Source organism: Symphalangus syndactylus, chromosome 6 (genome assembly GCF_028878055.3).
Source record: "Symphalangus syndactylus isolate Jambi chromosome 6, NHGRI_mSymSyn1-v2.1_pri, whole genome shotgun sequence".
Lineage (NCBI taxonomy): Eukaryota > Metazoa > Chordata > Mammalia > Primates > Hylobatidae > Symphalangus > Symphalangus syndactylus.
The window spans coordinates 39559112-39586931 of NC_072428.2; the positions used below are offsets into that span (position 1 = coordinate 39559112).

The 27820-nt window shown below is 40.9% G+C and overlaps 1 protein-coding gene across 23 annotated transcripts in view; it reads left to right on the plus strand.

The window, feature by feature from the left end:
- Window positions 1-27820, plus strand: part of SOX6 (SRY-box transcription factor 6) — a 792566-nt gene that overhangs the window by 120231 nt on the left and 644515 nt on the right. For 21 of the 23 annotated variants that reach the window (XM_055282275.2, XM_055282287.2, XM_055282273.2 and 18 more), the window contains one exon: window positions 12371-12550. In XM_055282275.2, coding sequence (XP_055138250.1) covers window positions 12371-12550 — 180 coding nt within the window. Of the gene's footprint in view, window positions 1-10309; window positions 10428-11108; window positions 11223-12370; window positions 12551-27820 lie in introns of those variants that run through there. The other 2 variants (XM_055282284.2, XM_063641945.1) reach the window with 2 other exon arrangements.

Consider the following 27820-nt stretch of genomic DNA (forward strand, 5'->3'; position numbering starts at 1 on the left):
GTTTATAGCAGCTTTATTCATATTAGCCAAAACTGGAAACAATTCAAATGTTCATCAATGCAGGCTGATAAATAAATGGTCATATATACACAGAATGGGATACTACTCAAAATTAAAAATGGGCCGGGAGCGGTGGCTCACGCCTGTAATCCCAGCAATTTGGAAGGCAGATCGTGAGGTCAAGAGATCGAGATCATCCTGGCCAACATGGTGAAACCCTGTCTCTACTAAAAATACAAAAATTAGCTGGGCGTGGTGGCATGCACCTGTAGTCCCAGCTACTTGGGAGACTGAGGCAGGAGAATCGTTCAAACCCGGAAGGCAGAGATTGCAGTGAGTCGAGATCACGCCACTGCACTCCAGCCTGGCAACAGAGTGAGACTCCATCTCAAAAAAAAAAAATAAATAAATAAATAAAAAATAAAAGTTAATCTGTCACTGAAATGCATGACAGCATGGATGAAATTCAAAACATTTTGTTGAGTAAACAAAGCTATATTCAAGAGTACATACTGAATTTATATGAAGAACAAGAATTTGTAATGAACAAGAATAGGCAAAACTAATCTACTGTGATAGCAATCACAATGATGATTGTCTCTGAAGGGGTAGGTATTGACTGAGAAGGGGCAGGAGATATATTTTTGGGATGATGGAAATCTTCGATATCTTGATAGAGTGGGTTTATATAGATGTATAGTTTTATAAAATAGATTAATAAATCAGAACACAAAGGCAAGAAAACAGACCATATAGACATGGAGACTTCATATAGATAGTGGTGGCAATTCAACAATTGGTGCTGGGGTAACTGGCAAGCCACATGTAGAAGAATGAATTTGGATCCTCATCTCTCACCTTATACAAAAATCGACTCAAGATGGATCAAAGACTTAAATCTAAGACCTGAAACCATAAAAATTCTAGAAGATGACATCAGAAAAACCCTTCTAGACATTGGCTTATGTAAAGAGTTCATGACCAAAAAAACAAAAGCAAATGCAACAAAAACAAAGATAAATAGATGGGACTTAATTAAACTCAAAAGCTTCTGCCCAGCAAAAAACACAATCAGTGGGGTAAACAGGCAACCCACTGAGTGGGAGAAAATCTTCACAATCTATACATCTGACAAAGGACTAATATCCAGAATCTACAAGGAATTCAAACAAATTAGCAAGAAAAAAACAAACAAATAATCCCATAAAAAGTGCCCTAAGGACATGAATAGACAATTCTCCAAAGAAGACATACAAATGGCCAACAAACATATTAAAAAATGCTCAGCATCTGGGCACAGTGGCTCACGCCTGTAATCCTAGCACTTTGGGAGGCTGAAGTGGGTGGATCACCTTAGGTCAGGAGTTCGAGACTAGTCTGACCAACACGGTGAAACCCTGTCTCTACTAAAAATGCAAAAATTAGCCAGACGTGGTGGCATGCCCCTGTAATCCCAGCTACCGGAGAGGCTGAGGTGGGAGAATTGCTTGAACTTGGGAGGTGAAGGTTGCAGTGAGCAGAGATCAAGCCACTGCACTCCAGACTGGGTGACAGAGTGAGACTCCATTTCAAAAAAAAAAAAAAAAAAAGCTCCACATCACTAATAACCAGGGAAATGTAAATCAAAACCACAATGCAATACTACCTTACTTTTTTAGGAATGGCCATAATCAGAAAACAAAACAAAAAAAAAATAGATGTTAGTGTGGATATGGTGAAAAGGGAACACTTCTACAGTGCTGGTGGGAATGTAAACTAGTACAACCACTGTGAAAAACAGTGTGGAGATTCCCTAAATAACTAAAAGTAGAACTACCATTTGATCCAGCAATCCCACTACTGGGTATCTATCCAGAGGAAAAGAAGTCATTATACGAAAAAGAGACTTGCACATGCATGTTTATAACAGCACAATTCACAATTGCAAAAATATGGTACCAGCCCAAACACCCATCAGTCAATGAATGGATAAAGAAATTGTGGTTTATATGTGATGGAATACTACTCAGTCATTAAAAGGAACGAAATGATGGCATTCACAGCAAGCTGGATGGAATTGGAGACCATTATTGTAAGCAGAGTAACTCAGGAATGCAAAACCAAACATCGTGTGTTCTCACTCATAAGTGGGAACTAAGCTATGAGGATGCAAAGACATAAAAATGATACAGTGGACTCTGGGAACTCAGTTGAAAGGGTGGGAGGGGATGAGGGTTAAAAGACTACACATTGAGTACAGTGTACACGGCTCATGTGATGGGTGTACCCAAATCTCAGAAATCACCACTAAAGAACTTATTCATGTAACCAACCACTACCTGTTCCCCAAAAACCTATTGAAATAAATAAAATAAATCAGTGTATATACAAAAGCTTAAAATATACTTATGAGCACATTATTAGAAATGTGGAGCTAAATACCATAAGTAACACTTAAAAGACTTGACAGTGATTGCCTTTGGGTCATATGAATGAGAGTGGGGAAAGGTGTGATAGGGGTCCATTGCCACATAAGCTTTTCAATAAAATTGAATTTTTTACTTTTTGCAAGCATTACTTTAGGAAAAGTAAAATCAATTAAAAATAAAAGGCATTTACAAGATGACCTAGCAATGCTCTTTTACTGATTTTTACAAATAAGTGAAAATAAGTATATTCTTAGGACCCAAAAGAAATCAGGCCTGAGCAAAAAAATGAGTCAAATCAGATAACTTGACATTAGGTCTATAAGAAATATCAAGATTTCTGTCTCTCTTTCTGATAGAATTTCATGAGAATCTTTTCATATATGCATTCTTAGGATGTCTGCTATGAGGAATGCTTTTATTTTCTCAATTGTAAATATGGAAGCAGTTGTTAGGAGATAGGAATGACTTAGAATGAAGGCTTATTAATAGATATGCTATAGGACACCACAAACTTGGAAACCTGAAAAAAATTCTGTAGTTGAATGATTTGTATAAATAATTTTAATAGTTGATTTATTAAACTCTATGCTAGTCTCTTGCTTAGCATAGTATCTACATATACATAGTCAATGTATACAAAACTATACTATTAAGACGATCTAATCCTGTATCTCATCTTTATGTACAACACTATATTCTCAGGAAAAATGAGATATTACTCACCCCCACTATTTGTAGGTTGTATATTTTTCTTGTGACATCTGAATGACCATGCCAGTCAATGTATTCCATGCAATTGTTGGAATGAGTTGCAATGGTTGTAAACTGTACACTCATGGAATGCAGATACCATGGTTCTTTTTCTTACTCTTCTTATATCTTAGCACCCACACCTATACATTTGGAAGTAGCTCAGATAAATTGTTCTTAGTTCTTTCATTTTAGGATTTGTAGTTTACCTTAAGGACATCAGAAAATAAATACAGACACCACAAGGAGTACATGAGCCCTCCTTGTGTAACTGTTAAGTGTTAACTGTTGTATGTATAACTTTGCTTGTGAAATATTGTAACAAACAGACCAAAAACAAGTTTCCTAATTACAGGACACCTCTTATGTAAGTTTACCAATACTGTTTATCTTGGTGGAAAAAAAATCTCCATGCTCTTCCAAATATAGGCACACAAATGAAAGCAGAATGAGAAAGTTCACATTTTGGGTGCTTAGATTTGTCAAATGATAAAAGGGAAATAGTATTTTTAATAACTGCACAGGAGCAATTTGTGAAACAGTAGGAAATAAAATAAGAAGAAGTCCACAAAATTGTGATAGTTGGTAGCTGTAGTGGCTCAAATAAAATTATGGCAAAAAGGTTAATGAATTAAAAAAGAGCAGGCCCTGTACCTATTCTAGGTCCAATTGATATGGCCCTATTCCAGGAAAGGTGGGTTGGTACTTCATTTTCCTATTGCTATTTTTGGAAAAATCACAAAATTGCTGAAATACTGGGTCAAAAGACTACAAGGTAAAATAATTATATATGATCACCTATCTCATGTAGACATATATAGTTTTATTGATATTAAATATAACTACTTGATTTTGATGAAAACCTTGAATGCATCTTGTACTTAAAGAGTTTTCCAAGCCAGGCATGGTGGCATGGGCCTCTAGTCCCAGGTACTCAGGAAGCTTGAGGCAGGAGTGATCCCTGGAGTCTGATTCCAACGAGGGCAACATAGTGTAGGGTTTTCCAGTGTTGATGATTATAGTGTGTTTCACTGCCTGCCATCCAGGAAGTCCTTGTAATTTTTTCTATCGTCATGCCCAGATAGATAACATATACTCATATGAAAAAACCAGTGATACATTAAATCTCTTATTGGCTTTGCAAAATCATTTCTTAAGCATTAATGGATAATATGTTAATTCTAACAAAAGCTATTTTAAAAAGAGAATAGAAACAAACATTGGAATCCCACTCATAAAATTTAGACATAAGAGATTTTGTACTAGTACTGATTTTGAAAACCAAAGTAGTTTTACAAATTTCTCCTTGTATATTAAACCTGAGCTGTAATGGTAGGATAATAGAAGTCTACTGGTGATTTTTAACAATCTTTTAGCTAATATAATATCAAGGACTAAATGTTGCTGGTTCAAAGTAATTTCTTTGTTCCTTATGTTTAAGTAATAATGGTGTTAATATAAATTGTAATGCTTGTGTAAATCATCAGCTTACATTTAAAAAACTGAATAAAGTCAAATACATGAATATGTTTTACTCTTTATTATAATTTGGGAGATAGTTGAAACTTAACAGTGAAATACATTCAATTTCAATAATAATATCCACATAAATAAATGCCTATGGGTGGTGAATATTGAATAAAAATTGTAAGGACAAGTAATTATTTTATGTTGCATTTTTTCATGTTAAATGAAATTTTAGTTTTGAAATGTCAATGTGTTAGTATATTCAGAAATTTTTCCTAATTAGATATTTTTGCTCAGTTTATGCTAATCCAGGTACTGTTACATATTGTACCACTTGCTTAATTGTCCTTCTCTCTTTGTTTAAAAATTATCTTTTCCTTTTAGACTAATATAAAAGCATCAGAAGTAAATTTAGAAAATAACTCATCTAGGCAATAGAAACACCATATTTCTGTCATTTATTAGACTATACTTATTCCCTGCTGAATAAAAATGAAAGACATCATGGATAATAACCAAAATTAGAATTTACTTGGTTTCTCTAGTGGATACCAAATATGCAGTTACTAGGCATGGGCAGGAGATTAATGCCTCATGAAGAAGATTCATCATTTTGAGTAAAGAAAAATACCCGAATGAATATTTTAAAACTTAAACATTAAAAAAAAGCACAGAGCATGGTGCCTGGTTCAATAAATAATAATATCAAGGACAAACATCAGTGATTTTTAGTTTCTTTTCTTTTTTTTGGTAATACAGGCTCATGATTATCACATCCAACTCTTGAAATATTCATTTGACATTATCTTAGATATAATCTGAGCTAGCTAGTAGTGTTATTGTCTGGTAAAGTCACACGGTTTTCAGTTTTATCATTATATTTTCTCACAGTGGTGATGTAGTAGTTAATGTGGTCTTCAATTTCGTAGACAGCTAACACCTGGCTTACTGAGACTAACACTTTCACACCAATAAGTAAAACTTGGTAAGATGGATTGTCTACTGCACAGATCTTATGCTGTAGTTATAGAGTTAAGAAGTCCTTGTTGTTATGAATGTGCATTATGAGTATATTGTACACAGTCCTGGTATGCAAATGTGTAGCATTTAGAGAAGTGAAATAATTCTGTGTTATTATTATCTTTGTAAATTACATCTTAAGAGTTTTTGAGGACTTTATGATGGCAGTTTTCTATAGTCACAGTCATACAGTATGTGCAGCACAAAGTGTTTTCTTTCACTATTAACAATAACTAAGCCAATGAAAATGCTTTTTAAATATACACCCGGCAAGCAGTTATCTGGCTCTTCCTTCTTACTATCCACAAACCATCTTTTATCGTCTTTTAAGACCGCATACGAAACAGCTTTGTAAACATCTGTTTTTCATTGTTAATTGTCAGGAAAACTGGAATTTAAATGCTTCTTTGGAATCCTCCTAATCCTATCAAGGAGAATAAGTTGCATATGTTTATCTTTTCTTCTGTAGATTGTTCTTTTAGACTTCATTAAAAAAATACACACATAGTATTCATTCACTTTCTAAAAATTACTTTTAAGATAATATTTCAATAGATATTTTGAGGATATTGCTTTGTAGTAATTAGTTGAAATTATTGGCAACATGGGCTATATTATATGTTAAAAAGATGCATGATAAATATAGACTTAAATCTAATGTGTCTTTTCAAATCATTTTCAGAGTTTTCTTGGGCATATTCCATATTGAAATGTGCAATAAAAGAAAATATAAAGAATAGGTACTTGGTAGCTAAATAACAAATTAATTTTGAGCTCCAAATCTTCAGCCATAATTATTCTCTAGGAAATATATGCTTTATTTTCATAGGCTTTTTCTGTTCCAATAATCAAGCCATTAATGTCAACAGAATATCTCTCACAGTGATATACTAAGAAGGCTTTTGCAATAATACAGTGTGATTTCCTTCTAAATGAAAAGGATCTCTTGCAATAATTACTTTAAAAATATTAAAATTCTGCTCTAATTGTTCTGAATTTATAATGTAAAAGCAAATGCACCTATCTCTTGAGAACAGAAAGAGCATCCATAATTTAATAATTAAGTAATGTAATAACCAATAATTTTTCTTACCTATAAATAGACCTAAATAACAAGAGTATGGAATATTAAGAGAAGTGGTTGGTTGTTAGTAAAAACTTTTTTTCAGAATGTACTCTTTTAAAATATTTTGTAATCTTTATTAAATTGCTATCTTTTTCATGCCATTGGAATGCATTGTGAATTTTTCTTTTTAAAAGGCTCGTACTCTATTTCTAAACGGGTAGAAATTGGAAACTTACTATTCACTATTTATATCTGCTTTTCAGTTTTTGCTTTTCAAACTTGTATTGAAGTGATGTAGAACTAGGCCTTATCACTGCATATAAAATTAATTGAAATGACATATTGTTGCAGTTTCTATGACAACCATATCATGATGCTGATGCTCTTAAAAATATCTGAAATATGCTAATTCTAGTGAACATAGTTAACACTTATTTGCTTAATATTCAATTTAGTACTAAACTTCATCAACTTTGAAAGTAGGTTGATAACATATTGTGTGCAATTAAAAGAGGTTTTTGTATTGAGCTGTTGAGTTTAGTATTTTCCCCCAAAAGTCTACTATTCTAGAACTTTAAGTGTGAATAAGTGAAGCTTTTCATTTGTTATTATCTTAAACAGACATGAATGAACATGAGAATGATCATTGTTGCAGATTTTCACTATTGTTTTCTTCCTCCCCTCCCCCATTTTAAACATAATATATTCAAAATCAAAGAAAACATTCTGATGAAAATGTAAAAATTCAATAAAACTCAATGAGTTATTTATATAATAGCAAACATCCAGATACTTGGGAACACTGACTTATTTTTTAGCAAACATTTGTTTGTTTGAATTTGGGAAGATAACATCTCTGTCTTGTATGTATCATTATGATACATGCTAAAGACATAAAACTTAGCAAGTTATAGAATAATTTTGCATAGCAATTATATTAAACACTTTGACTTGAAATACAGTTTGAGTCTTCTTTTAGAACTGATTTAAAATTAAAAGATGTTGTTTGGAATTGGCTTATAACTATGAATCCTATTTTTAAGTAAAGGTTTTTTATAGATATATCATTTGATAAGTCAGAAAACTTATTTTTAGAAATGTATACAATTTGTTGGTTAATAAAAATAACAGGTAATTTCAATAGTATGTGCCAAATAGAATGAAATATCATCATATGGAATTATCAAATATTGAACAGGATGCTTTTGCTGGCATATTTAATAAAAATTAATTTTCAGTATATATGCAATAGATTTTTAATTAATATCTATTAAATCATAAAAGTAAAAAGATAAATCCACAGTTAACATACTTTTAATTATTTGTTTTGCACATTACTAGGCACTCAGTAAATATTTAAGCATGAATAAAATTGTGGAAAACAAGCAAAAAGTCTCCAATATGATTGTAATGTTAAAAAAATACGCACACAAAAGAAATCCTGTATTTAGAAATTTAAAAATTAGTATGGGATTTCGAAGAAGATTTTTAAGTAACAAATTTTAAAATTAGAGAATTTAGTCAAATTTAGTTTTAAATACAATGTTAACAAATAAAACAAATTGCTGAGGTAAACTATCAAATTTTTAAAGACTAGTAGTAAATTATTGTTTCATATTTATTGGTGGTAAGTTTTACAGCATTACTTTTGTGTTCCTTCTTTGTCTTTTGTTAGGTATTGGAAAGGATCTATACTGATTTACCAAATTTTTCTAGGCGGGCTAAAATGTATAATGAATGATATGGTAATCATCTTTGTGAATGGTCAACCTCAGATTTGGGAAGAGGCAAGTGGGTCTATAAATGGAGAAAGGCATGCATGAAGGAATGCGCATGCTTTAACATTACTTGATGGTGAAAAGATAACACAGTATCTCAGAAGGATATTATCATGAGGGGTACTTTGAATTTTAGTGACTAAAGTTTATTTCTATGGTTATTATCCTATAACCCTTCCTTATATTTTTCCTTTCTGTGTTTTATTGTGATAATCATGCTTACTTGTGTAATTATTTAGATCACTTTCAGTTCAAAAACATTCCAAAATTCTGTGTACCATTGTAAGAGAAACAGTTAGATGATGGACAGAAATTTCACTTTTCATCTAGATGTTTCAGAAGTGTTAGTTTTGGCCGCCTTAAGCAATAAAGCAATGATTACCTTAATAAATATATATATTTTCAGATAGCACTTCAAAAATATTAGGTCTGGTATTGTTAAAAATATAGCTGACATGTATGTTTTTTGGGAAATTGGTAGGAGTTTACAATGTTCTGGTTTCTATCACATTATTTATGGTGGTTTAATTTCCTTATATTTTGCCATTAAATATTCTATTTATGGTAAAATGGAGAATGTAGACTGAATAGTGACAACTCCTATGTTGTAGAATTTTTGATTAAAAATCATGGAATTGGTCCCAGACTGCACATGTGATTTGCGTTCCAGTTTTGTAGTCACTGGATTTGTTTAATTCCTACCCTGGCTTAGTTTCTGCCAGTTATGTTAAACTTCATGTGTATATTTTTTCCATTTAAGATAAAATGAACTGCCAGGATTATGTATGGCAAAACCAAGAGCCCTCTGAGTTAAGGCTCTCGGGACATTGTACAAGTCTAATGTTCTTGTATGAGGTTGGCCTACCCCACTGCAACTAAGAAATGAGATGATTTGAGGACTATTATGTACTTAAGGTTTTCATAGTGGATTAGAATAGCATTACTTAGCACAGGTGTTTCTATAATTGGGATTCCCTGGGAAAATTCAGTACTGTTCTCAATAACATTCAGCTTTCCACATAAATGGAAGAGCTATCCAATGTTAATTTGATAGTCTGTGGCATGAAACAGGGAGTGGGGTCCGGCTTGGGGGCCTGTTGCTTCTTTTATTGGAGAAGACATTTCTTGTTGTCCACTAGCACCGGGTTACTGTGACTATATTTTTAATTTTTAATTTATTCCATTATTTATTTATTGTTGACCAAAATACTGAATGGGCACAGCCGAAGTCAGCCAGGGCTGATTTATGCTCATATAAAACAAAATAGTTCCCTAGTGTCCCTTTTTCTTGAAATAAATAGAATTCTTCTCAATTTATAAAGTATATTTAAATAATGTCTATGCATCCAAGTAGCAGGGAAATGACTGGGGAACCCATGGTTCACAGTTCACCGAGGAGGACCTACGGTGTGGCCTTGCACATGTCCCCAAGCCTTGGAGGCAGTGACCAGGAGTAACAAAGAACAACCGCGATAAGTTATTTCAGGATTTAGCTAGGAGGTTCTTAAGCCTGGCATTCTTTCAGTGCAAGGCGTGAATATAGGAAGAACGGTGAGCGAAAAAGGCTTCCATAGGGGTAGGAATGGGAAAATAGAAAATCATTGATATAATTAATAACAATCATTATTATTTTACCTAATCCATTGTTAGACACTCAGAAGGACTGATTTCCTGAGAAATGGGCGACTATAGAGCTGGAAAATGTTCAGCTCTCGCAGCAGGCGGCCGGGCTGCCTGAACGTCCTTCTCTTGCACGCAATTCTCGTCTCGGAGACCTCCGTTTGTGACCTTGGGTCTGGCCGCGTCCCTGAGTCCCTTTGTCTCCCGTTCCGAAGGTGGAGAGGAAGCGGGAGATGAGTCCCAGGGAGTATGGAGTCAGTTCTGAGCCGAGGTCACCGCAGAAGGGAGCTCGGTCTTCGGCCAGGACCGGAGCAGTTGGTATGCCTCTTCGAGGCTGCCCCCACCCTCTGCCACTGCCACGGGAGTTAGTGTTTGGAGTTTCGGAGCCGCAGCCCTTGACTTGGAGCTGCAGACTCTTTGGCCCGAAGCTTTGTACTTTGCTGGGAGAGTTCGCCTTCGCTCGATTCCCGGCTATTGGTTTCCGCTAGTTGGAAGTTTTAGCTTTCACTCCTGTCAGCCCGAGTCTCTGAGGGCAGACGGCGCCTAGCGCGGCCCGCCCGCCCGCAGGGCGTCCTCCCATTGCTTCTCTTTCAAGCGGTCCCGGGAGGTCGGGAGGTCGCCAAGGCTGCTGGGCCGGTGTCAGCTGGGTTCGTCTCTACAGCCCCTAGCTGGGCGCAGTCTTCCTCTCGACCTCAAGGTGGCGACTTAGGCACGTAAACAAAGCTCGGCCAAGCCTGACCGCTGGCATCCTCGCAGTTCATCCACGGAACAGTCTAGTTTCCCCGATGCTCTCGAGCGGGCTGAACTGACTGTAAAGGGACTTCCGTTTAGATGAGGAGTTCGGCCAGAATTTCAGAATACGCGCGCGCGCGCGTGTGTGTGTGCGTGTGTGTGTTCTCGTGCGTCCGCGCGCGCGCGTGGAGGCAGCGGGAAGTGGTGATGGGGTGGAAACCCTTGGCCGAACCCGTTTGGGACGCCGCGAGCCTCCTCTCCATTACCTGAACCCTCAGGCCGAGCGACCCAGCGGGCTGGGGCTTCGGAACCACTCTGCACCGAGAGATGTCTCAGAGTGCGCAACTGGCAAGACAGAGGCTCTGGTCGCCGCCGCCAGCGGTAGAAGATTTGCTAATCTCGTTTTAGTGACACCCATAATTTATGAGTGGAGAGACCTGAAAAATAAAGCCCCCGCCGTGTTTGTGCCCTTCTCCAGGGTGCATGCCGGCTGATCTGAGTGGCAGGGGTAGTTGGGGGTGGGGAAGAGAGACACAGACAGTGAAAGAATAAACGTGCGGCAGTCACACAATCTTACCTCCGGGACGAAAGGACACGGTTCCTAGAACTGAGATTTCCATAGCCCGTCTGCATCCCAGCTGTTTTTCCCGTAGGCGCTTTCCTGCCTAACACCGCCTTCTGACTAACTTGGACAAGGCTTGAGCTGCCCCCCTCCTTTTTTCCTCCTTTTTTTTCTTTCCAGACGTTCCCTAAACTCAACCCAGGGCAAATCCAGAAGTCGGTACAGTACAGAGCTTCCATTCAATCATGGGGGGAAAATCCCGTTTACAGTTTCTCTTAGGCAGATGGAAGAAGTAGATGGTTACAGGACTTTGGCAGGGTGCGTGGGGATGGCATGGGGTGTTGGTGTCAGGGAAGAGCGATTTCTCTTAGGTATTGGTGCTGCAGGTAAGGTTCCCAGATTCCAGCTGCCCTTGTGCAGAGCTGCAGTGTCGGTGAGAGTGGAGGGTGATCCGCGTCTCATTAGAGGGGATTGGAGGAGGGTGACGTGGGGGAGAAATGGACCCTGTACAGGCTCCACGGACACACATTGTCTTAGTTCGTGTCTGTGCCGCTCTACGCTGCCTTTGGGAGCTTTTTGAGCAAGGTAGTATACTCCAGGCTTTTTCTCCTTTTCTTCATCGCCATCCACCCACTCTCAACCCCGCCCCCCCGCCTCAATGTGTTTAGAAAGAAGTGAGTACCCTTCTAAAATAAGTTAAAAATCTTTCTCTGACTTTCCATTTGAGATGCCAAAAAGATTAAATAAATGAAACTTTATTTACGGATGAGTTTATCCACAGACTCAGCGACATCTCTGGTCTTTGGCCTTATTCTAATTCTATGGTGGTAATTACCCTTCGTTTCTTTAAGTGTAATAGATTTATTGCCTTAGAGACTATGCACAGTTTGATTGAATTATTCATTTTTTTCTTTGGTGTAGACTGCATCTGGGGACTCTGATGTGACGTGTAGATTTTTTTTTTCAGGAACAAAGGGAATGTGGAAATGAAAGAGAGAGGGAGAGAGAGGCTGGCAGATGTAATGAGACGCGGTGAAGGTGTACGCAGACTGGCACTCCCACTCCTCCCTTCTGCTCTCACTGCAGCCCTGGGTAACTCGCAGGCTAACACAAACAGCTTTTCTCCCGCAGCCTGCCCTCTGTCACTGTAAGTACATCAGCCTTCTCTTATCAGCATGCAGATTCCAGCCACGCACTCCCTAGCCTGGCTTTGCACCTTAGACAGCAGAAGCGCATTTAAAAATCAACTTTCCAAAGCTAGGGAAGGCATGTCTGTAAAACTTATTTTTGATTTATCTTTATTTTTCTTTGGAAAAAAGTTCATGCATTTTTACCACTTTTTCCCCACCTCCTTTGTGGCGGTGCTCTGCCGCTACTGTCGCTACCGCTGTGATCTTCCTAACAGAAATGACACGCAGATTCAAATGAAATTTAATGTTATTCTCTATCCACTTAAAGTCGAGGGACAATGCCTTGTCCTTTTGCAGAATGACGTCTTAAGGAACGCAGGACATTGTTCAGTTTGCTTTTTGCTTTTGTTGCTGAAACACGAGTTCCGACCTCTTTGAGGCAGAGTCCCAAGGGCACTGTTATTTGGGAGTTCAGGTTATTTGGTTACTTCAAACTTAAATGAAGTGCGATGGGCAGCTGAAGTGTTGGTTTATTTGTTATCCCCGTTTAAGGAAACCAGTTGCTAAAACTTCTCCGTACTGACTTAAAGTTTTCAACTTCTTCTCTTTTGGCTTTTACACTCTCTCATTTATCCTTCGTTTCAGTAAAAGTTCTTCTCGGTGTTTGGGAGCGATTGACATTTATGCTTGTCCAATTTATACAGTAGCTTTGAAGTCCTTCCTGAAAGAAGTTAGCGACTTTAATATGAAATCATGTAGGTCTGAATTGTCCGCCCGGATGGTGTAAGGAGTCTTTCAAAGCGGGAATTCGAGGTTTTAATAGCCGTTATGATTTTTGCGTGGGTGTTTTAAATACTAACTTCTCGAGCAGAATTAATTGCGTTGTCCTTCCCAAGTTCAGGGGGACCTCTCTCCAGGAACCGTGCGCGCCTTTCCTTTTGCGAGTTCGCGCCTCTTATCTGGAGGTGCGAGGCCAAAGTTAGCAAAGCCGAATTGCCTTTGCTGGTTGCGGTGCGCAGGGACATTCGGACAACACAGAGGCAGCGACTGCTGCGGGCAGGTAAGTCAGCCCCACCCGCTCGCCCCTCCTTTCCTCTCAGGTTCCCCCGAGCTCAGCGCCGGGGGTTCTTGCGCCGCGTAGGGCTCCAGCCCCCAGGGGATGTGAGCTTATGAGTGCCTGGATCTGGCCACGGTGCCTGGATTCCCTCTGCTCCTCCGGGAACTTCTCCGAGCCCGCAGGCCGGTGCGCACCAGGTAGGTGGAGAGCCCGGCACTTTAGCGGGCTGCTGCGCTCTCCGCCTCTCCCTCTTCATTGGTATAGCCAGCGCCCGAGGCTTTAGAGGAAACCCTTAGATGGCACCCCCGCCCCCAGGGCCACGTGTCACTCTTACACAGCCAGAAGTGCGGCATCGAGACCCCAAACTTTAGTTTCCTTCCTTTAGCGATCAATATTGTTACTTGCTCCGGGTTCCGCCTTATCAATCTACTTTGCTATCAGTTTATTAGATAAAATCTAAAAGGGGTTCCTGCCGCTCCTTTTCGGAAGGTTCATCGCGGCCGGGTATTAGGGCCTTCAGTGGACGCCAGAGATCTTGATAATGTCTCCTTCTTTTCCTTCTTGCCTCCCGCTAGCGGCCTGCATCTGGTCGGCAGGGTCAGTCTTGCCCAGCAGAACCCCGATTGCTCTGTGATTTAAAGAGACGGACGCGCTGGTATTTGGAAAGCCAAACTTGTCGCAGCAAATTGGAGGAACCCAGTCGCGCTCCAGCCTTTCCGTCCCTGATATTTCACCTCTCTAGGTGGCTCTCCCCTGAGGACTTGGTCTTTGAGACTTAATCTACACCCCTCTCCTCTCTGCAGGCATTTAGGACAGGTCCTTCAATGTTGACCTCTTTAGGCTTTGGAGAGGTTTTTCGGCCCTTGTAGTTGAGTTCCAGGGCAGACAGCTGAGGAGTGCAAGGCTCTGGAACAGGCGCAACCACACTCTTACACACACAGAGGAGATCTGACTCCTGTCTGGGCTAGAAACACCAGTCTGAGCTTGCCCCTTGGGCCTTAGAGGTCAAGGGGCCCGCAGGCAGTTCTGGGAGCCCTGGCCTTTAAGAGATGCCCAGCAAGGTACCAGGGTGTACATCTCATTGGCCTCCAGGCTCTGGTCCCTAGAGACAGACTTTCCAGTCCTGAAAGTCACCATGGCTGGTGGAGACACAAGATTTCTTGCTGGGGACTAACTCCTCCCGAAAACATCAAGTCAGTTTAACTCACAGTCCCCAGGCTACCAGTCTTCAAGCATTGTATTTCCTAGTGGGCCAGGCGCATATGACTATTTCTTCTGCCCCACAGATCCTAGGAGCTCATCTTCACTCTCATCTCTGTCTTTTTCTTATCTGGGGTTTGTATGAAACCAACATGGAGTATATTTTAAAAAGGCAGTATGTAATCGACAGCTCAGCTTATTCCATCTTCTGTGCTTGCATCCTGTCTCCGTTTTCTTCAAAGATAATGTAATAGAGATGAGACTTTCTCCCCTTTATCTTTGATCACTTCATCTGTGGGAGGTCTTCCTCATGTTGGTAACTTTAGATTGCCATGAAACTTTCTGATTTCTCCAGTCAGCATTCCTGACTCCTCTTTTGGTCCATGTGTCCTTTCACAAAGTCTCTTTCGATGAACTGTCTCAAAGTGGCCATCTCATACGAGTTTCTATACAGTAAGGATCTCTCCTTCACAAATCTCTGCAGGTTATGCTGGTGCTTCAGAACCTCTTTCCCAGCTTTTATCTTGTTGTAGTTTTGACTTTCCACGGATCTCAGTTTCTCAAATCCAGTCTATTTCTTTGGGCCTGAGTTAAGGCAGGCCAACCTCACCTTCTGCATACTGCCTCTAGTTAGCCCTGTGCTGCTATCAAAGCTAGTTTTCTCATCTATCTTTTATATTCTGCATCTCTACTACCTGAGACCATGATTATTCCCTGTCCTGGTCCTCCAGCTTTTTTTGCACTGAGATAAAGCTTCAGGTGTCTACTTCTTTATGACATTCTATGTCCTTCAAATCTATAATCTACCCTACACATGACTCAAAGGGAATCTTTATTTAGGTTTTTTCTGGGGGTCTTTTATTAACATAATTTTCTACATCTGACTCAGGCATTTTTATATGTCATCCTGGGTGACTGAAACTGTTTTCATCTTCAACAACCTTTAATCCACCCCTCTTGAAATTGTTTCTCCAAATCTTTTCCTCTACAAAGTTGAGGTTATATACATATATCACCCACTCAATCCCATACAGTGAAGACTTATCCATATGACAGTATAACAATTGTGGAATTGTTTTATTTATTGTGGTGAAAGTGTAATAATTTTTTGGTGGTTTATACATGTCCTGTTATTTATGATAATTTGAACCCATAAACTATATAATCCATATGGCCTCCAGAACACTGCCACCTACATATGTTAGGAATCTCCTGTGTGAATTGCTTTTTCTTTTTTTTTTTTTCAACGCCTCCTCCTCCATCGTTTAAAATGTTTCTCTTCCCCCATTTGCTGAGATCCTACTAAGTGGTGTGTTTTCATCATCTCTGCTTCCTTCATCTCTTTCTTTTCTCTCTTTTGACTACTTCTCTTTTTCGTTTTCCTTCATCCTTCTTATTGTTCATCCTAATATCCACCCTTCTTGTCTTCTCCCTGGCCTGCCTGTCCTTCCCCTTCTCCGTTTGTTTCGTGACTCGCTTTTGTGGTCCAGTTCTATCTCTTAGTACTTCTCAACATTCAGCCCATGCCTCCTTCTGTCACCTAACTTTTCCAAATCACGAGCTACCATTCCTACATTTTCCTTTACCATTTGACTTCCTCACTTTCTCCAGTTTGCTCCTTTTTTTTTCTACGCCGGTTGCCTACCTTTTCCACGCTACAGTTTGCCTTTCTCCTGACTCCTCCTCCCAGCAGCCCTAGCCCCAATAGAGCTCTTTTGGTCGTTTTCCCCTCAGCCTGCCTCTCCCCTACCTAGTACTTGTCCTCATTCTCCTCTGACCCCGACTGTCTCTCTTCTTTGTCTCCTTCCAGTTCTCCCCTAGTAGTTGCTTCACCGTCTCTTTCCAGGCGCTTTCCCCAGTTCCAACCTCTGGTCTCGCCGATCTCTCTGCCCTCCTCTCTCTTTGCGGCTCTCTCTTGCCTTTGCCTCCCGCTCTCCCCTCCTTCTTCTCCCGGCCCGCCCTCCTCCCTCCCAGCTTCTCTGCCTGGCTCGCTGCCTCCCTCGCCTCTTGTCTCATCTTGCCTGTGTTGTCTGGGAGGGGAGCCCAGCCTCCTCTCCCTCGCTCAGATCAATGCCCTGGCCACTCACTTTCTGATGTTGCACGACGGGAAATGCTTTGAATACTTACGACATGGCCGCTCACACTGATTGCCAAGATTGACAGCACTAACCATCGCCTTCACTTGTTCCAGGGTGAAGCCCCTAGTCACCCCGCTCCGCGCGCACCTCCTGGCACCCAGGCGGCAAACTTCTGCAGCTCTGCGCTGCCCCCGCCCGGGGCGGGACACCCCCGCAGACTTGAGTTAACGGGTTACGCCGGCCGCGGCGCTGGGGGGTTCTGTTCCCTTGCTCCCCGGACTGTGCCAATTGACCTAGCACCGACTCCCCTTCCTTTTAATTTTTTTTATTTGTATCTTTCCCTTTTTCTTTAATGCCATTTACTCCTGCGGCGCAGCGCACAAGGAGCCCTCCCGCGCGGTACCATCCTGGAGTCCGCCCAGGTAACCGGGACGGAGCGAGCGATCTCGAGAGCGAGGGAGGCAGAGCCAGGGCGCGCGGCCCGCTGTGAGCTACCTGTTGGGGCGCCGGAGGGGGCAGGGGGCAGGAGCCCAGGGCCGGGCCGCCGTCCCCCGGCGTCTTCCGCTCCTGCCCTTCCGGGCACTCCAGGGTTAGTTTCTGTGAGCTGGGACCGAGGGGCTGGGGCAGAACAGGCAGAGGGACGAGAGCCGAGCGAGCGGAGCCCCGAGAGGGCGCGGGTGGCCGGGAGCCGCGGCTGCCGGGCCGGGGCGGGTTTGCGTACTTGGCTGGGGAGGGGAAAGGAGGAGGAGGAGCGGGAGGAGGGCGCTCCGAGGGGCCGACGCGGAGGGGGAGTGGAGGGAGAGAAAGGGGCCCGGGCGCCCGCCGCTCGCTGGTGGACGCGCTGATCCCGAGGATGCGTTCCCCTCTTGGAGAGTTGCGCCTTGTTCCGGAGTGACAGATCTGCGTGGCGGGCGTCTGTTTTTCTCCCCTTCACCTCCCCTCCAAAAAATCCACTCTTAGAAAACACATGTTGTAGCCGTAGATAACTGTGCGTAGGACACTAAGGCAAAAGGGCAGGGACAGGGACACAACGCAACCTTTGACAACAGAAAGCTGTTATCGCCATCCTAAGCATTCGTCCGGAAATCTGTCTGCCCTCTCGGCCCACCTCACTCCTCCAGCTCCGCCTCCCCGCATAGATATTCTAATCTATATAATTGGGAATGATGTGAAAAAGAAGTCAGGTGGCTTAGAGAATGAATTTGTAAGTCTCCGTGAAGTTTGAGGTAGGTATTTCATTGAAGTTCGCGCAAGTGTGTGATAGAGGAAGCTTGTGTGGCTGCGTGTGTAGTCATCCCCCCTCGTTCTGTGAAAGCAAATGCGTGTCGGCTTTGAAGGTTCAGATGGGACCGCTGGGCGGTAATGCCCTCCGTGCCCACAAGAGGGCAACATCCCGAGGGCTTTGTGAGCGCTGTATCTCTTGTTACCGCTGCAGGCTTGGGTTTAGAGAAAGTTATACTGAAACTTTTAAAAAACTGATATCACATCTTATTTCGCGATACTAAAAAAAGAAAGATATAAAGGAAAAAAAGAAAAAAGAGGGAAGTGAAGAGAGAGAAAGAGAAAGGCAGGCAGCCAGCCTACCCCGGGAGAGCTCTAGTCACACCGAGACTAGGGGGAGGGCTGTTTTAATTGTGGGTTTGGCCGACTGACGACTGGAGTGCCCTCCTCGGCTGTCTTAGTTGTAGCCGGAGGTCATGTAAATCGACCTTAAAAGAATGCATAAGCCATAAATTAAAATAAACCCTCATCCAAGGGCTGATCCATAAGTAGACAATATCCAACCTGGACAAAACGGGCTTCCCTTGCGAGCCGACCTAAACCGCATCCCCCAAAGAATAGAGACTAAATGCAAAGTAAGTTTCCTAGCAAATATTTTGTTTTCTTGAAAAGTGTTGGGTTGATTCGCTGTGTGACTGCGACGCCACAGTGTTCGGAGCGCTTCAGTGTCAGCCAGGCTCTGGGTGCGGGAGGTCGGGAGGACCCGCTGAGCTTCTGGGCTTCTTAATGCTACCCCCACCCCACTCCCATTTCGGTTTGGAAACTTAGGCTGTTCGTGGGGTTGACACTGGTCGAGGGCGGGCGAGAGTCGAAGATCTCCGCCGCTCTCTCGCCGGGATGAAGTTTACTTGGAGGAGTTCATAAAGAAAACCCGGGTCGCTAGAAAACGCTTGCGCTCCCTCCTCCCACCCTCACCCCACCGCCGCTCCGCCGCAACTTTTCCGGGACACCGCTCGAGTTGCCTCCAGCTCCCTCCGCTTGTCTCCCTTCCTTGCCCCTCCCCCCGTTTTTGGACAGTACTTTTTAATGATCTTTTCAGGAATAAACAAACCGAATTCCAAGCCCATCCGAAATCCAAGTGCTAACTGATCTGTAGTCCTCTTTACCCTGGCCGCGAGGGCAGTGGTGCCTGACCTGGCGGGAGTAGGGGCGAGGGGTAGCTCAGCCCCGCCGGGCGCGGACTTCGCCAGGGAGTCACCCGGCAGAGCGCACGGTCGCCAGCACGTTTCTTCCCCGTCCCGCGTCCCTGAGCCCAGCCGGCGCCCTCCGTCCTTCTCGGCGCCCTGCCGGAGCCCCGCCACCCGCCGTTCCTCTGCAGCCGGGGCCGCGGTCCGCTGCTCCCGGGCTCGGCCCAGGGCAGGGGGCGGTGCTGCCACCCGCCCCGGGGCCCAGCCCGAGCCCGGCCGCTCCCGCGGGAGCTGCTTTCTTCCTTCTCCGGGCAGAGAAGGGAAAGGGCTTGTGCAAAGGCTGCTGGGGTTGTGCTCCGATGCCGGGAGGAGCGGCCCGGCGCTGCTGAGGACAGATTAGCTCTGTGCCCGGCTGGGCTGCTTCCCCGGCGCTCCGCAGAGCTTGAAGATAAAAAGAATTGGTGTGTTCGGAGCAGATAAAAGGTGGCTGTCGCCAGCTTGTTTTGAGTTTTATTTACGCTCTCTTAGGCTGACCAAGTTTGAAAACGTTGTTTTGTGTGAATTGTCAGATATTGAATGCCACCCCTATTTGGGGACTAAAAATAAGTCTTCGACTGAACTGGCGGGGCTGGGCTGTTAGCGAGATGGGCTGTCCTGGGCTGCTTTTGTGTGTGAGACCCTGTGAGGGCCGCGCTTGAAGTTTAGGGCTAGAGGTGGCCCGAAGCCGTCCTTGCGGCAAACTGGGCTGGGCTCCGGACCTCCCGCTGTACTGTCAATGGGCGCTCAGATGACGTCCGCGTCCCGGGCGCCGGTGCTAGCCGCGTACTCCTGCGGCCGGGCTTTGGCCCTGGCTGGACGGCCCAGCCAGCAACCCGGGGGAGTAGAGATGAGAGAGGGCCCCTCTACTCCCGCCCACCAGGGTCTTCTCTCTCCTGCCCTTTCTAGTCACATGTCCAGGTTTTTCCCCGGGTCCCGAGGAGAACAGACACAGCCCCGCCCAGTCTATTTCTAGGAGGTGGGTTTGGTGAATAAAAAAGGTCAAGTGGTCAGGTCTGCGAGCTGGTCCATGGCGAGGGGGGACAGGACGGACACCTGGCAAGTCCTGCCCTGCCTGTCCCCCAACCCTGGTCGGCCCGCCCGCCCACGGCTGGCCTCCCTAGGCCACATTCTTGCGCTAAGTTCGAGAGGCTGTGGGAAAAGCAATCCCGAACCGGCCAAGGGCCGGCGAAGCTGATCCCGCAATGGCATTTTGTTTTGAACAGTTGCTGGGGTTGACGTTTCCTCATAAGGTAAGGTGTCACTGGACAGTCGGCTGCCCAAATGCCACATGTATAATTAGCCTGCGCACTCAGCACCTCGTCCCCGAGGCCCGCAGGCACGGGCTTGGCCGACCTGGTCCGCTCAGCTCCTTTCTGGGTTCCAGGATTCCCGAGGGAGGGCCGAAACGGCCAGGGCAGCCTCGGGAGGCCGTGGCAGAGAAGAATGTGACAGTGTAGGCTTGTCTTGGATTTTTTTTTTATCTTTTCTTTTCTTCTCTTCCTATTTTATCTTCTTATTTTTCGGCTGTTGAACTATTGGTAAGAGGGGTACTGGACACCAGCGCAGAGTGCAGCCTGAATGGGGAAAGGAGATGAGGAGAAAATCTGGCAACACACCTATTCTTCACATCCTACTCGTGGGGGAGGGCTGCTAGTGGCCCTCTGTACCAACCCAGTAAGACCATTCCAGGCTTGGCATTGTATGTCCTGGCTTGGCTAGGGACTTCATGCTGCTAGGTTGGATTGTTCACCGGTCTCTATGCTCCCTCCCACCCCCACTCCCAAAGGTCTCTCAGAAGTTAATATCCGTGCTCTGATTGCAGCTTCTGGTTTCCCCCTCCAGGCCTAGCCGCTTGGGGCTGCTAGTGATCACTGTGGGAAAGCCTGGGCAGATCTACTGTCTTTCCCTATCTCACTCTGGTTCAGCCTGGGGTTCTTAGGAACAGTACCTTGTTGTTGCTTGAGCTTCTTACCTAGCTTCCCAGATCCCAGTGTCAGGTCTGCTTTAGCCTGCACTTTCTGGCAGAGACCAGATTTCTGCAGCCGTGAACATACTTTCCCTCTGTCACCCTGTGCACTTACCCTGGAATTCAACACTCAGCATTAGGCACTTGCATCAGTCTTCCTCCTCCCCTTGTTTCTAGGCCACTCAGATATGTCTGATACCTACTAGAAGATTCTTTTTTATTTCAAAACAAACAAACAGGCAAACATCCTAAATCTTTCACAAGTTTAGTGGGACAGGGTTAGTTTTTCTTTTTTTTTCTTTTTTTATTTGAGAAGGAGTCTGGCTCTGTCGCCCAGGCTGGAGTGCAATGGCATGATCTCGGCTCACTGTAACCTTCGCCTCCTGGTTTCAAGTGATTCTTCCGCCTCAGCCTCCCGAGTAACTGGGATTACAGGCACATGCCACCACGCCCGGCTAATTTTTGTATTTTTGTAGAGATAAGGTTTCACCATGTTGACCAGGCTAGTCTTGAACTCCTGACCTCAGGTGATCTGCCTGCCTCAGCCTCCCAAAGTGCTGGGATTACAGGCGTGAGCAGCCGCGCCTGGCCCAGGGTTAGCTTTTCTGTGGCAGCAAGAGTGCACCTTTCTTGGTGGGAAATGAGGACACAATTTATTAAGTTGCATTTGCTTTTCATTGAACCGATGAAATATTTCATTTTCTTATAACAGGAGAAAAGTTATGACTGATTTAGGTATCTTCTGTGCAGTTTTGAAAGTATCTTCTTGAATACACATATGTGAACACATGGGCAGTAGGCCAAATGACATGTAGATTTTTTTCCATCTACATTTTTGAAAACCTCATAAATCAAGAGAAATTGTCCCTATTAAAAAAAAAAGTGAACAACCAAAAAACAAACGTTTCAAACTCTGAAAGCAAGTGTGCATCACAATTATTAGGTCTAGTTTAAGACCAAAGATAGTAAATAACCAGGATCCCGATATCAAGTACCAGGGCATTAATTCCATAGGCATAGTGACATCCTCTGTTGCTTTTCTCACGTACCACCAACACCTCCTTTCTCTTCTCTTCTCCACCATATTCCTTCAGTTATAGTGGCAAAACTAGGTAGCTTTTTGTTTATTGTTTATTCTGTTTCTTGCTGCTTTTATTTGATGTTTTGGAAGTCATGAGAAGGAACATGCTCTTGGTGTATATGTATTTTTTAAAACGCACAAAAAATTGAGTTCTTTATTGTGGAGCATGATATAAATGATATAATAGTATCAAGTACCCATACCTTAAGCTGATTCTATAATGGATTTGGTAACTGAATACCTAGAAGAAATGAGATTAAGTAGGAAAATTATATTGTCTGTTGGGCATTTTTTCAGTAGTAGCAGAAAACAACAGATATTTTTCATTTTAAGGGAAAAACATATATGTACAATATCTTAACCTAACTGGCAAATCTTTCTTTTATAATGCTCTAAAATATATTACTGTAAAAATGATAAAATTTGATGGCATTATTGAGATTTTATGTCTGTTTCTATTTGACCTTTTTTAGGAATTATTTAGTTATTGGTCACTGATGAAATTGCTACACATATCTATATTATATTGAAGATATCAGTGACTTTTAAATAATTTTCTTTCAATTAGTACAATAGGTACTGGAGTAAATGAATTTCTTTTGAAAAAGATAATATACATTGGCTTTAACCCCTACTTTTAATATTTTCTATGCTTTTCTGTTTTGTTCGGTTATGTATCTCTTTCCATGTTTGAAAGCATTCTCGTTAGTGAGAGAATTCATACATACGTATATTTTTCACTATTTACAAACAACTTTCTGTGAAAGTATAGAATAGTACAACAAAAATTTTGGTTTATCTAAGAGCTATTTGTTTTAATATAGTTTAGGGATGCATATATATCAATTGATGTTTTTCAAGTCAAGTGAAACATTCCATCAAGCTAATGTGTCTGAGAATACCATATCAGGCACAGACAGGTACTAGAAATGATAAAACACAGATAACTTACAGCAAGATGTTTTGCAGATGGGATGTATTATCTGCTCTCATGAGGTTAGATAGGCCATATTACCATTAAAAATTAATCAAGTTATTTCACAATTATCAAGTTATGTAGGTATATGAGATTTAATGATAACAGATTTTATTATAGAAACCTGCTAAAAATGAACATTCACTGCTGTTTAGAGGAAGAAATGGACTATCTTTGGGTTTGGATTGCTTCTTAAGAAATATGGCTCTCCTCTATTTTTTTTCCTGATAAGGAAAATAAGGTATTAGAATAGTTTATGTATTCATCCTGACTGTGTATTTTCTACTGATTATGCCCTGAATCTCAATATTCAAGTAAATAACCTAGTGCTCCTATAAAGTGTAGGAAAAGCAATTTTTATTAATGTAAGCCCAGTTTAATGTGTAGCATATCCTTTTGGCTTGAGGTTTTTCAAATGTGATCCGAAAACTCATTGTTTTGGTGAGCGTTGTATCAGAAACTCTTACCATCCTTTCATTATATATTCATTATTTATTCACAGGAAAGTGTTTTTATTTTCCTTCTTCTGTGGAAAAGGGTAAAAGCTTTTCAGTTAATTATTTTGTTTAGACATTTAAACAAACTGGAAATAGTTCAAAATTTGCATTATGGTTTTTGATAAAGCTTTTCAGTTTTTAAGTATTCATTGTAATAGTTTGGATAGAAGTATCAATTGAAGAATGTGGGTGGAGGGTGTAAAATGGAATATCATTTAAATCTACGGCAGACTCTCTCAGCTCCAAAAAAGAGTGCTGGTCTGTTTTTCCTCAGATCTGTGGTAGTCTTAAAAAAGGGAACATGAAACCCTAAAACCTCAGAGAAGCAGTATCGATTCAGTTCCTAACTGCAAATCCTTCATATCTTTGCTCAAAATATCCAACTTTACACCAATATTAGCCATTCTTTTTATAGTGATACCATGCTTAGTAAAAAACTTCTAAGCACTGAGGTCAGGTGTTGAGATTGGATTCTAGTTTATTTTTTATGAATCAGATAAAGATTTCTGTGCATGAGACCATATGTGAAGATGAGAGAACAAGAACATTTCCATATCAAAGGCAATATATCTGAAGCTGCACGGTAATTAAAATGCAGTGGTTTGGACTCTGTGCACTAGCACTTAAGCAGAGCATTGCTGGGACCTTGTGCATCATGCAGGCGGTTGCCTCTTGCATACTTCTTGAAATACACTTATAATTTTGTACAAACATTTATGCCAGTCCACACTTTTCTGTGGATAATTTGTATTTCATCCAAACCATTCAAAGTAGAAGTTATTTTTTGAGCTACCCCCTCATTATAGCTTTTGTGCATCAACTATTTTTATTCTTCTTGTTTGTATTTCTTTTTACCAGAATGATGGCTTGTTTATATTCAGAATCTCTTCTTGCTCCTCTAAGACCCCTAATATATCACTCATATTTTATTATTCACTCAAAAAACTTTCATTTTTAGGAAAGATGTGAGTTATTTTCTGAGGTTAATTGTAGATGTTGTAATCTATTATAAGCTAATAAACCACATTAAAAATCAACTGCCGACTTCTTTCTACTTTATAATGCTAATATATTTAGTAATCCTCACAAACTTGCACAATATGTGTATTGGAAAAAAATCCTTTTTTAAATACTTGAAGAAAAATTCTGATATGTTTCTTTTCATTTAAATGGCATGAAAATGTGTAGTGGCATTCTCTTTCATGATACTTCAAGTGTACAACAATCATTTGAAACTATGGAAATCTTTATATTTATCTAAAGAGTTATCTCTTTCCATTTATAGAAGGATGTTTAATTTTATTTATCAATAACTGAGTTAATATTTTAGCCTGTAACTATTTGGGGATAAATAGTGAAATACAAAATCTACAATTGATAGTCCTGTGTTGTATATATTTTAGAAATTTTTGCATCTTTGGTGACAAACTTCAATTTGCTGCTCTGTAATCTACTGGCTCTTCTATTTCTGTATTTTCTCTCTTTCTACGAACATTTTGTTGTGATGTGTGTGGCGAGGAATTCATTGATGTATTTTGTTTACTAAGCTCCCATGATCTATAAAGCCTTCTAAAGCTTTCTCTGGATTGAAGCACCATGTATTGAAGAAGCCTAACGTGATATTATTAAATCCTTTAAGAGTGTTGCGTGTTTTAACTATTTTTAATCAAATTACTTAAGTATATTGATTTGATGCTCTTCAATGATGATATGTATAAATAGCATAATAAATATAAGATAAATTCAAAGCGCACTATATGATGTGCATATTAGAGTGTATACAAACATTCTATGTTCTCTCGGTTCTCTCTTGATCTCTTTCTTCTCAGAAAAATCTCCCACGATAACCCTTGAAATGATCTGTTACCCTTGCTACCTTCAATAATTTGTTGTTTCCAGTCATCTTAAAGAGACGAATTATCTATCTTTAATATATCCATTCACATGTAAAAAGGGACTTTATGCTGTTTGTGATTTTGACTTCACCGAGCACAATTTCTTTGCTTCTTTGAAAAGTGGTTCTTTAAAATTAGACAAAGAAAATTAAAGATGCTTCACTTTCCAAGGCTACACAAGCCCAATATGTAGAAAAAAGAAAATGCAACAGATTTTTTTTTTTAAAGAGCATACTCATTCTCAGGCATAGTTGCAAATGCTACATTTTATACTTTACAAATAGGTCATTGAATAACATGAAGACTTACTAAGTTCTAGACACCCTGAAGAGCATTTTTGAAGCCATGAGTCTTTACTTTTAAAGGATTTTCTCTTCTTCTGAAGATTTTCATAGTTGGTAGGTGGAGAAACTTAGGTGTGGTTGTCTTGATACTAAGCAGGTTATTGATAAAACTGAGTAAGAATGCCCCCAGCTAAGAGAGAGTAGTTCATTGTATTTTCTTGGGAAGGAACACTGAAGGTCAGGAATATTTTTATTTTCTCAAAATGATTTCCAACTAGGTCCATGGGCATTGAACCTTCTGTGTATGAGAAGTCAGCTCCTCTCCTCCCAATATATCCATGGTATAATCCCTAAGCCTCAGTTTCCTTATCTATAAAATGGGAATAATAATAATAATACCTACATCATAGGGTTGTTTTGAGGATTAAATGAGATAAATGAATGTAAAGCACTAAGCTGAGGGATTGGTATAAAATAAACATTTAATATATGTTATCTGTTATAGTTGAAGTGGTTCTATACTTACAATTATCTGGATCTGGCTTCCCATTCCAGCTTTACTACATAATTGCTATGTAATCTTTAGGAAGTTACATAACTTGCTTCTTTCCCTCTTATGTAAAATAGAAATAGCAATATAGGTTCTTAACTTTCTTTCCTTGAAAGGAGAATTAATCTATGGTCTGGAAGACTTGGGATAGAGTAATGACTAAATGTAGAGTTTACGTGTTCAACTTCTCAAATTTGATAAAACTACAATTCTAAGGCCTAGAAGAGAGTTTGAAAGGTCATTTCATTTGTCATTGCTGTATAGTATTGATCATCCTTTCTCCATTCTAATCAGTTAAGAAGTTCTCTTTATTTTGAAAGCCTGCCAAAAGGAGATTTTATAATCTTTGGTTTTATATATCGATGATTAACACCAGGGATTTCTTTGTGTCAAATATATCCATCTCAATCTGTTTTCTTTTGCTTTCATTTTAAGAAAAAATGAAAGCGGACATTCTTCTTCATTTGAATGACAGACCTATATGTGTGAAGACCAAAATTAAACTTCCAATTTTGATTTTTTGAAGATTTTCTTTTGTTTTATTTGCTAAACTAGTTGTGTGACCTTGGAAAAGTAATGCAACCTCTCCAAATCTCAATTTTGTAATTTTAAAAATGGGGATGGTGATATAATTTATACCATGGGTTGTTAGAAAGATTAAGTTTGAAGATACTATATATATATATATATATATATATATATATACACACACACACACACATATACATACATACATATATATATATATATATATATATATATATATATATACACATATAAGTGGGTAGAACAGTTCGGACAACTGTGTTAGGATCAATTGACAATAGTTATATAATCAGTACAAGAACCATGACATGAGATAGGCTCTTAATTCTCTTATATTTATAGTACTTGTCAGCCTTTAAAGTGCTTTCATATTCATTGCCTCATTCAGTAAAAGGTATGTGGAATAGATAAACTTACCAGCCATACTAACTTTCTACTTGATATGAATCAATGTTTCAATTGGGTTTTGCTTCAGGATATTATTTACTTCAAACAAAGCTTGTATGTCATAAGTTAGAACTGGCTTTTTTGGCCCTCTTATTTCCCAATCTCTTTGATATAATGTCAGTGCTCATTTATTGTATTTTCATACTTCTTCCAGAGCCAAATTATTGCTGCATTTCCCATACACCAATGTAAAAGAATAATACTATGCTGATCAGAAGCATTAAACATCAGTTCTGTATGTCTTTGATTAATACAAATTAGAA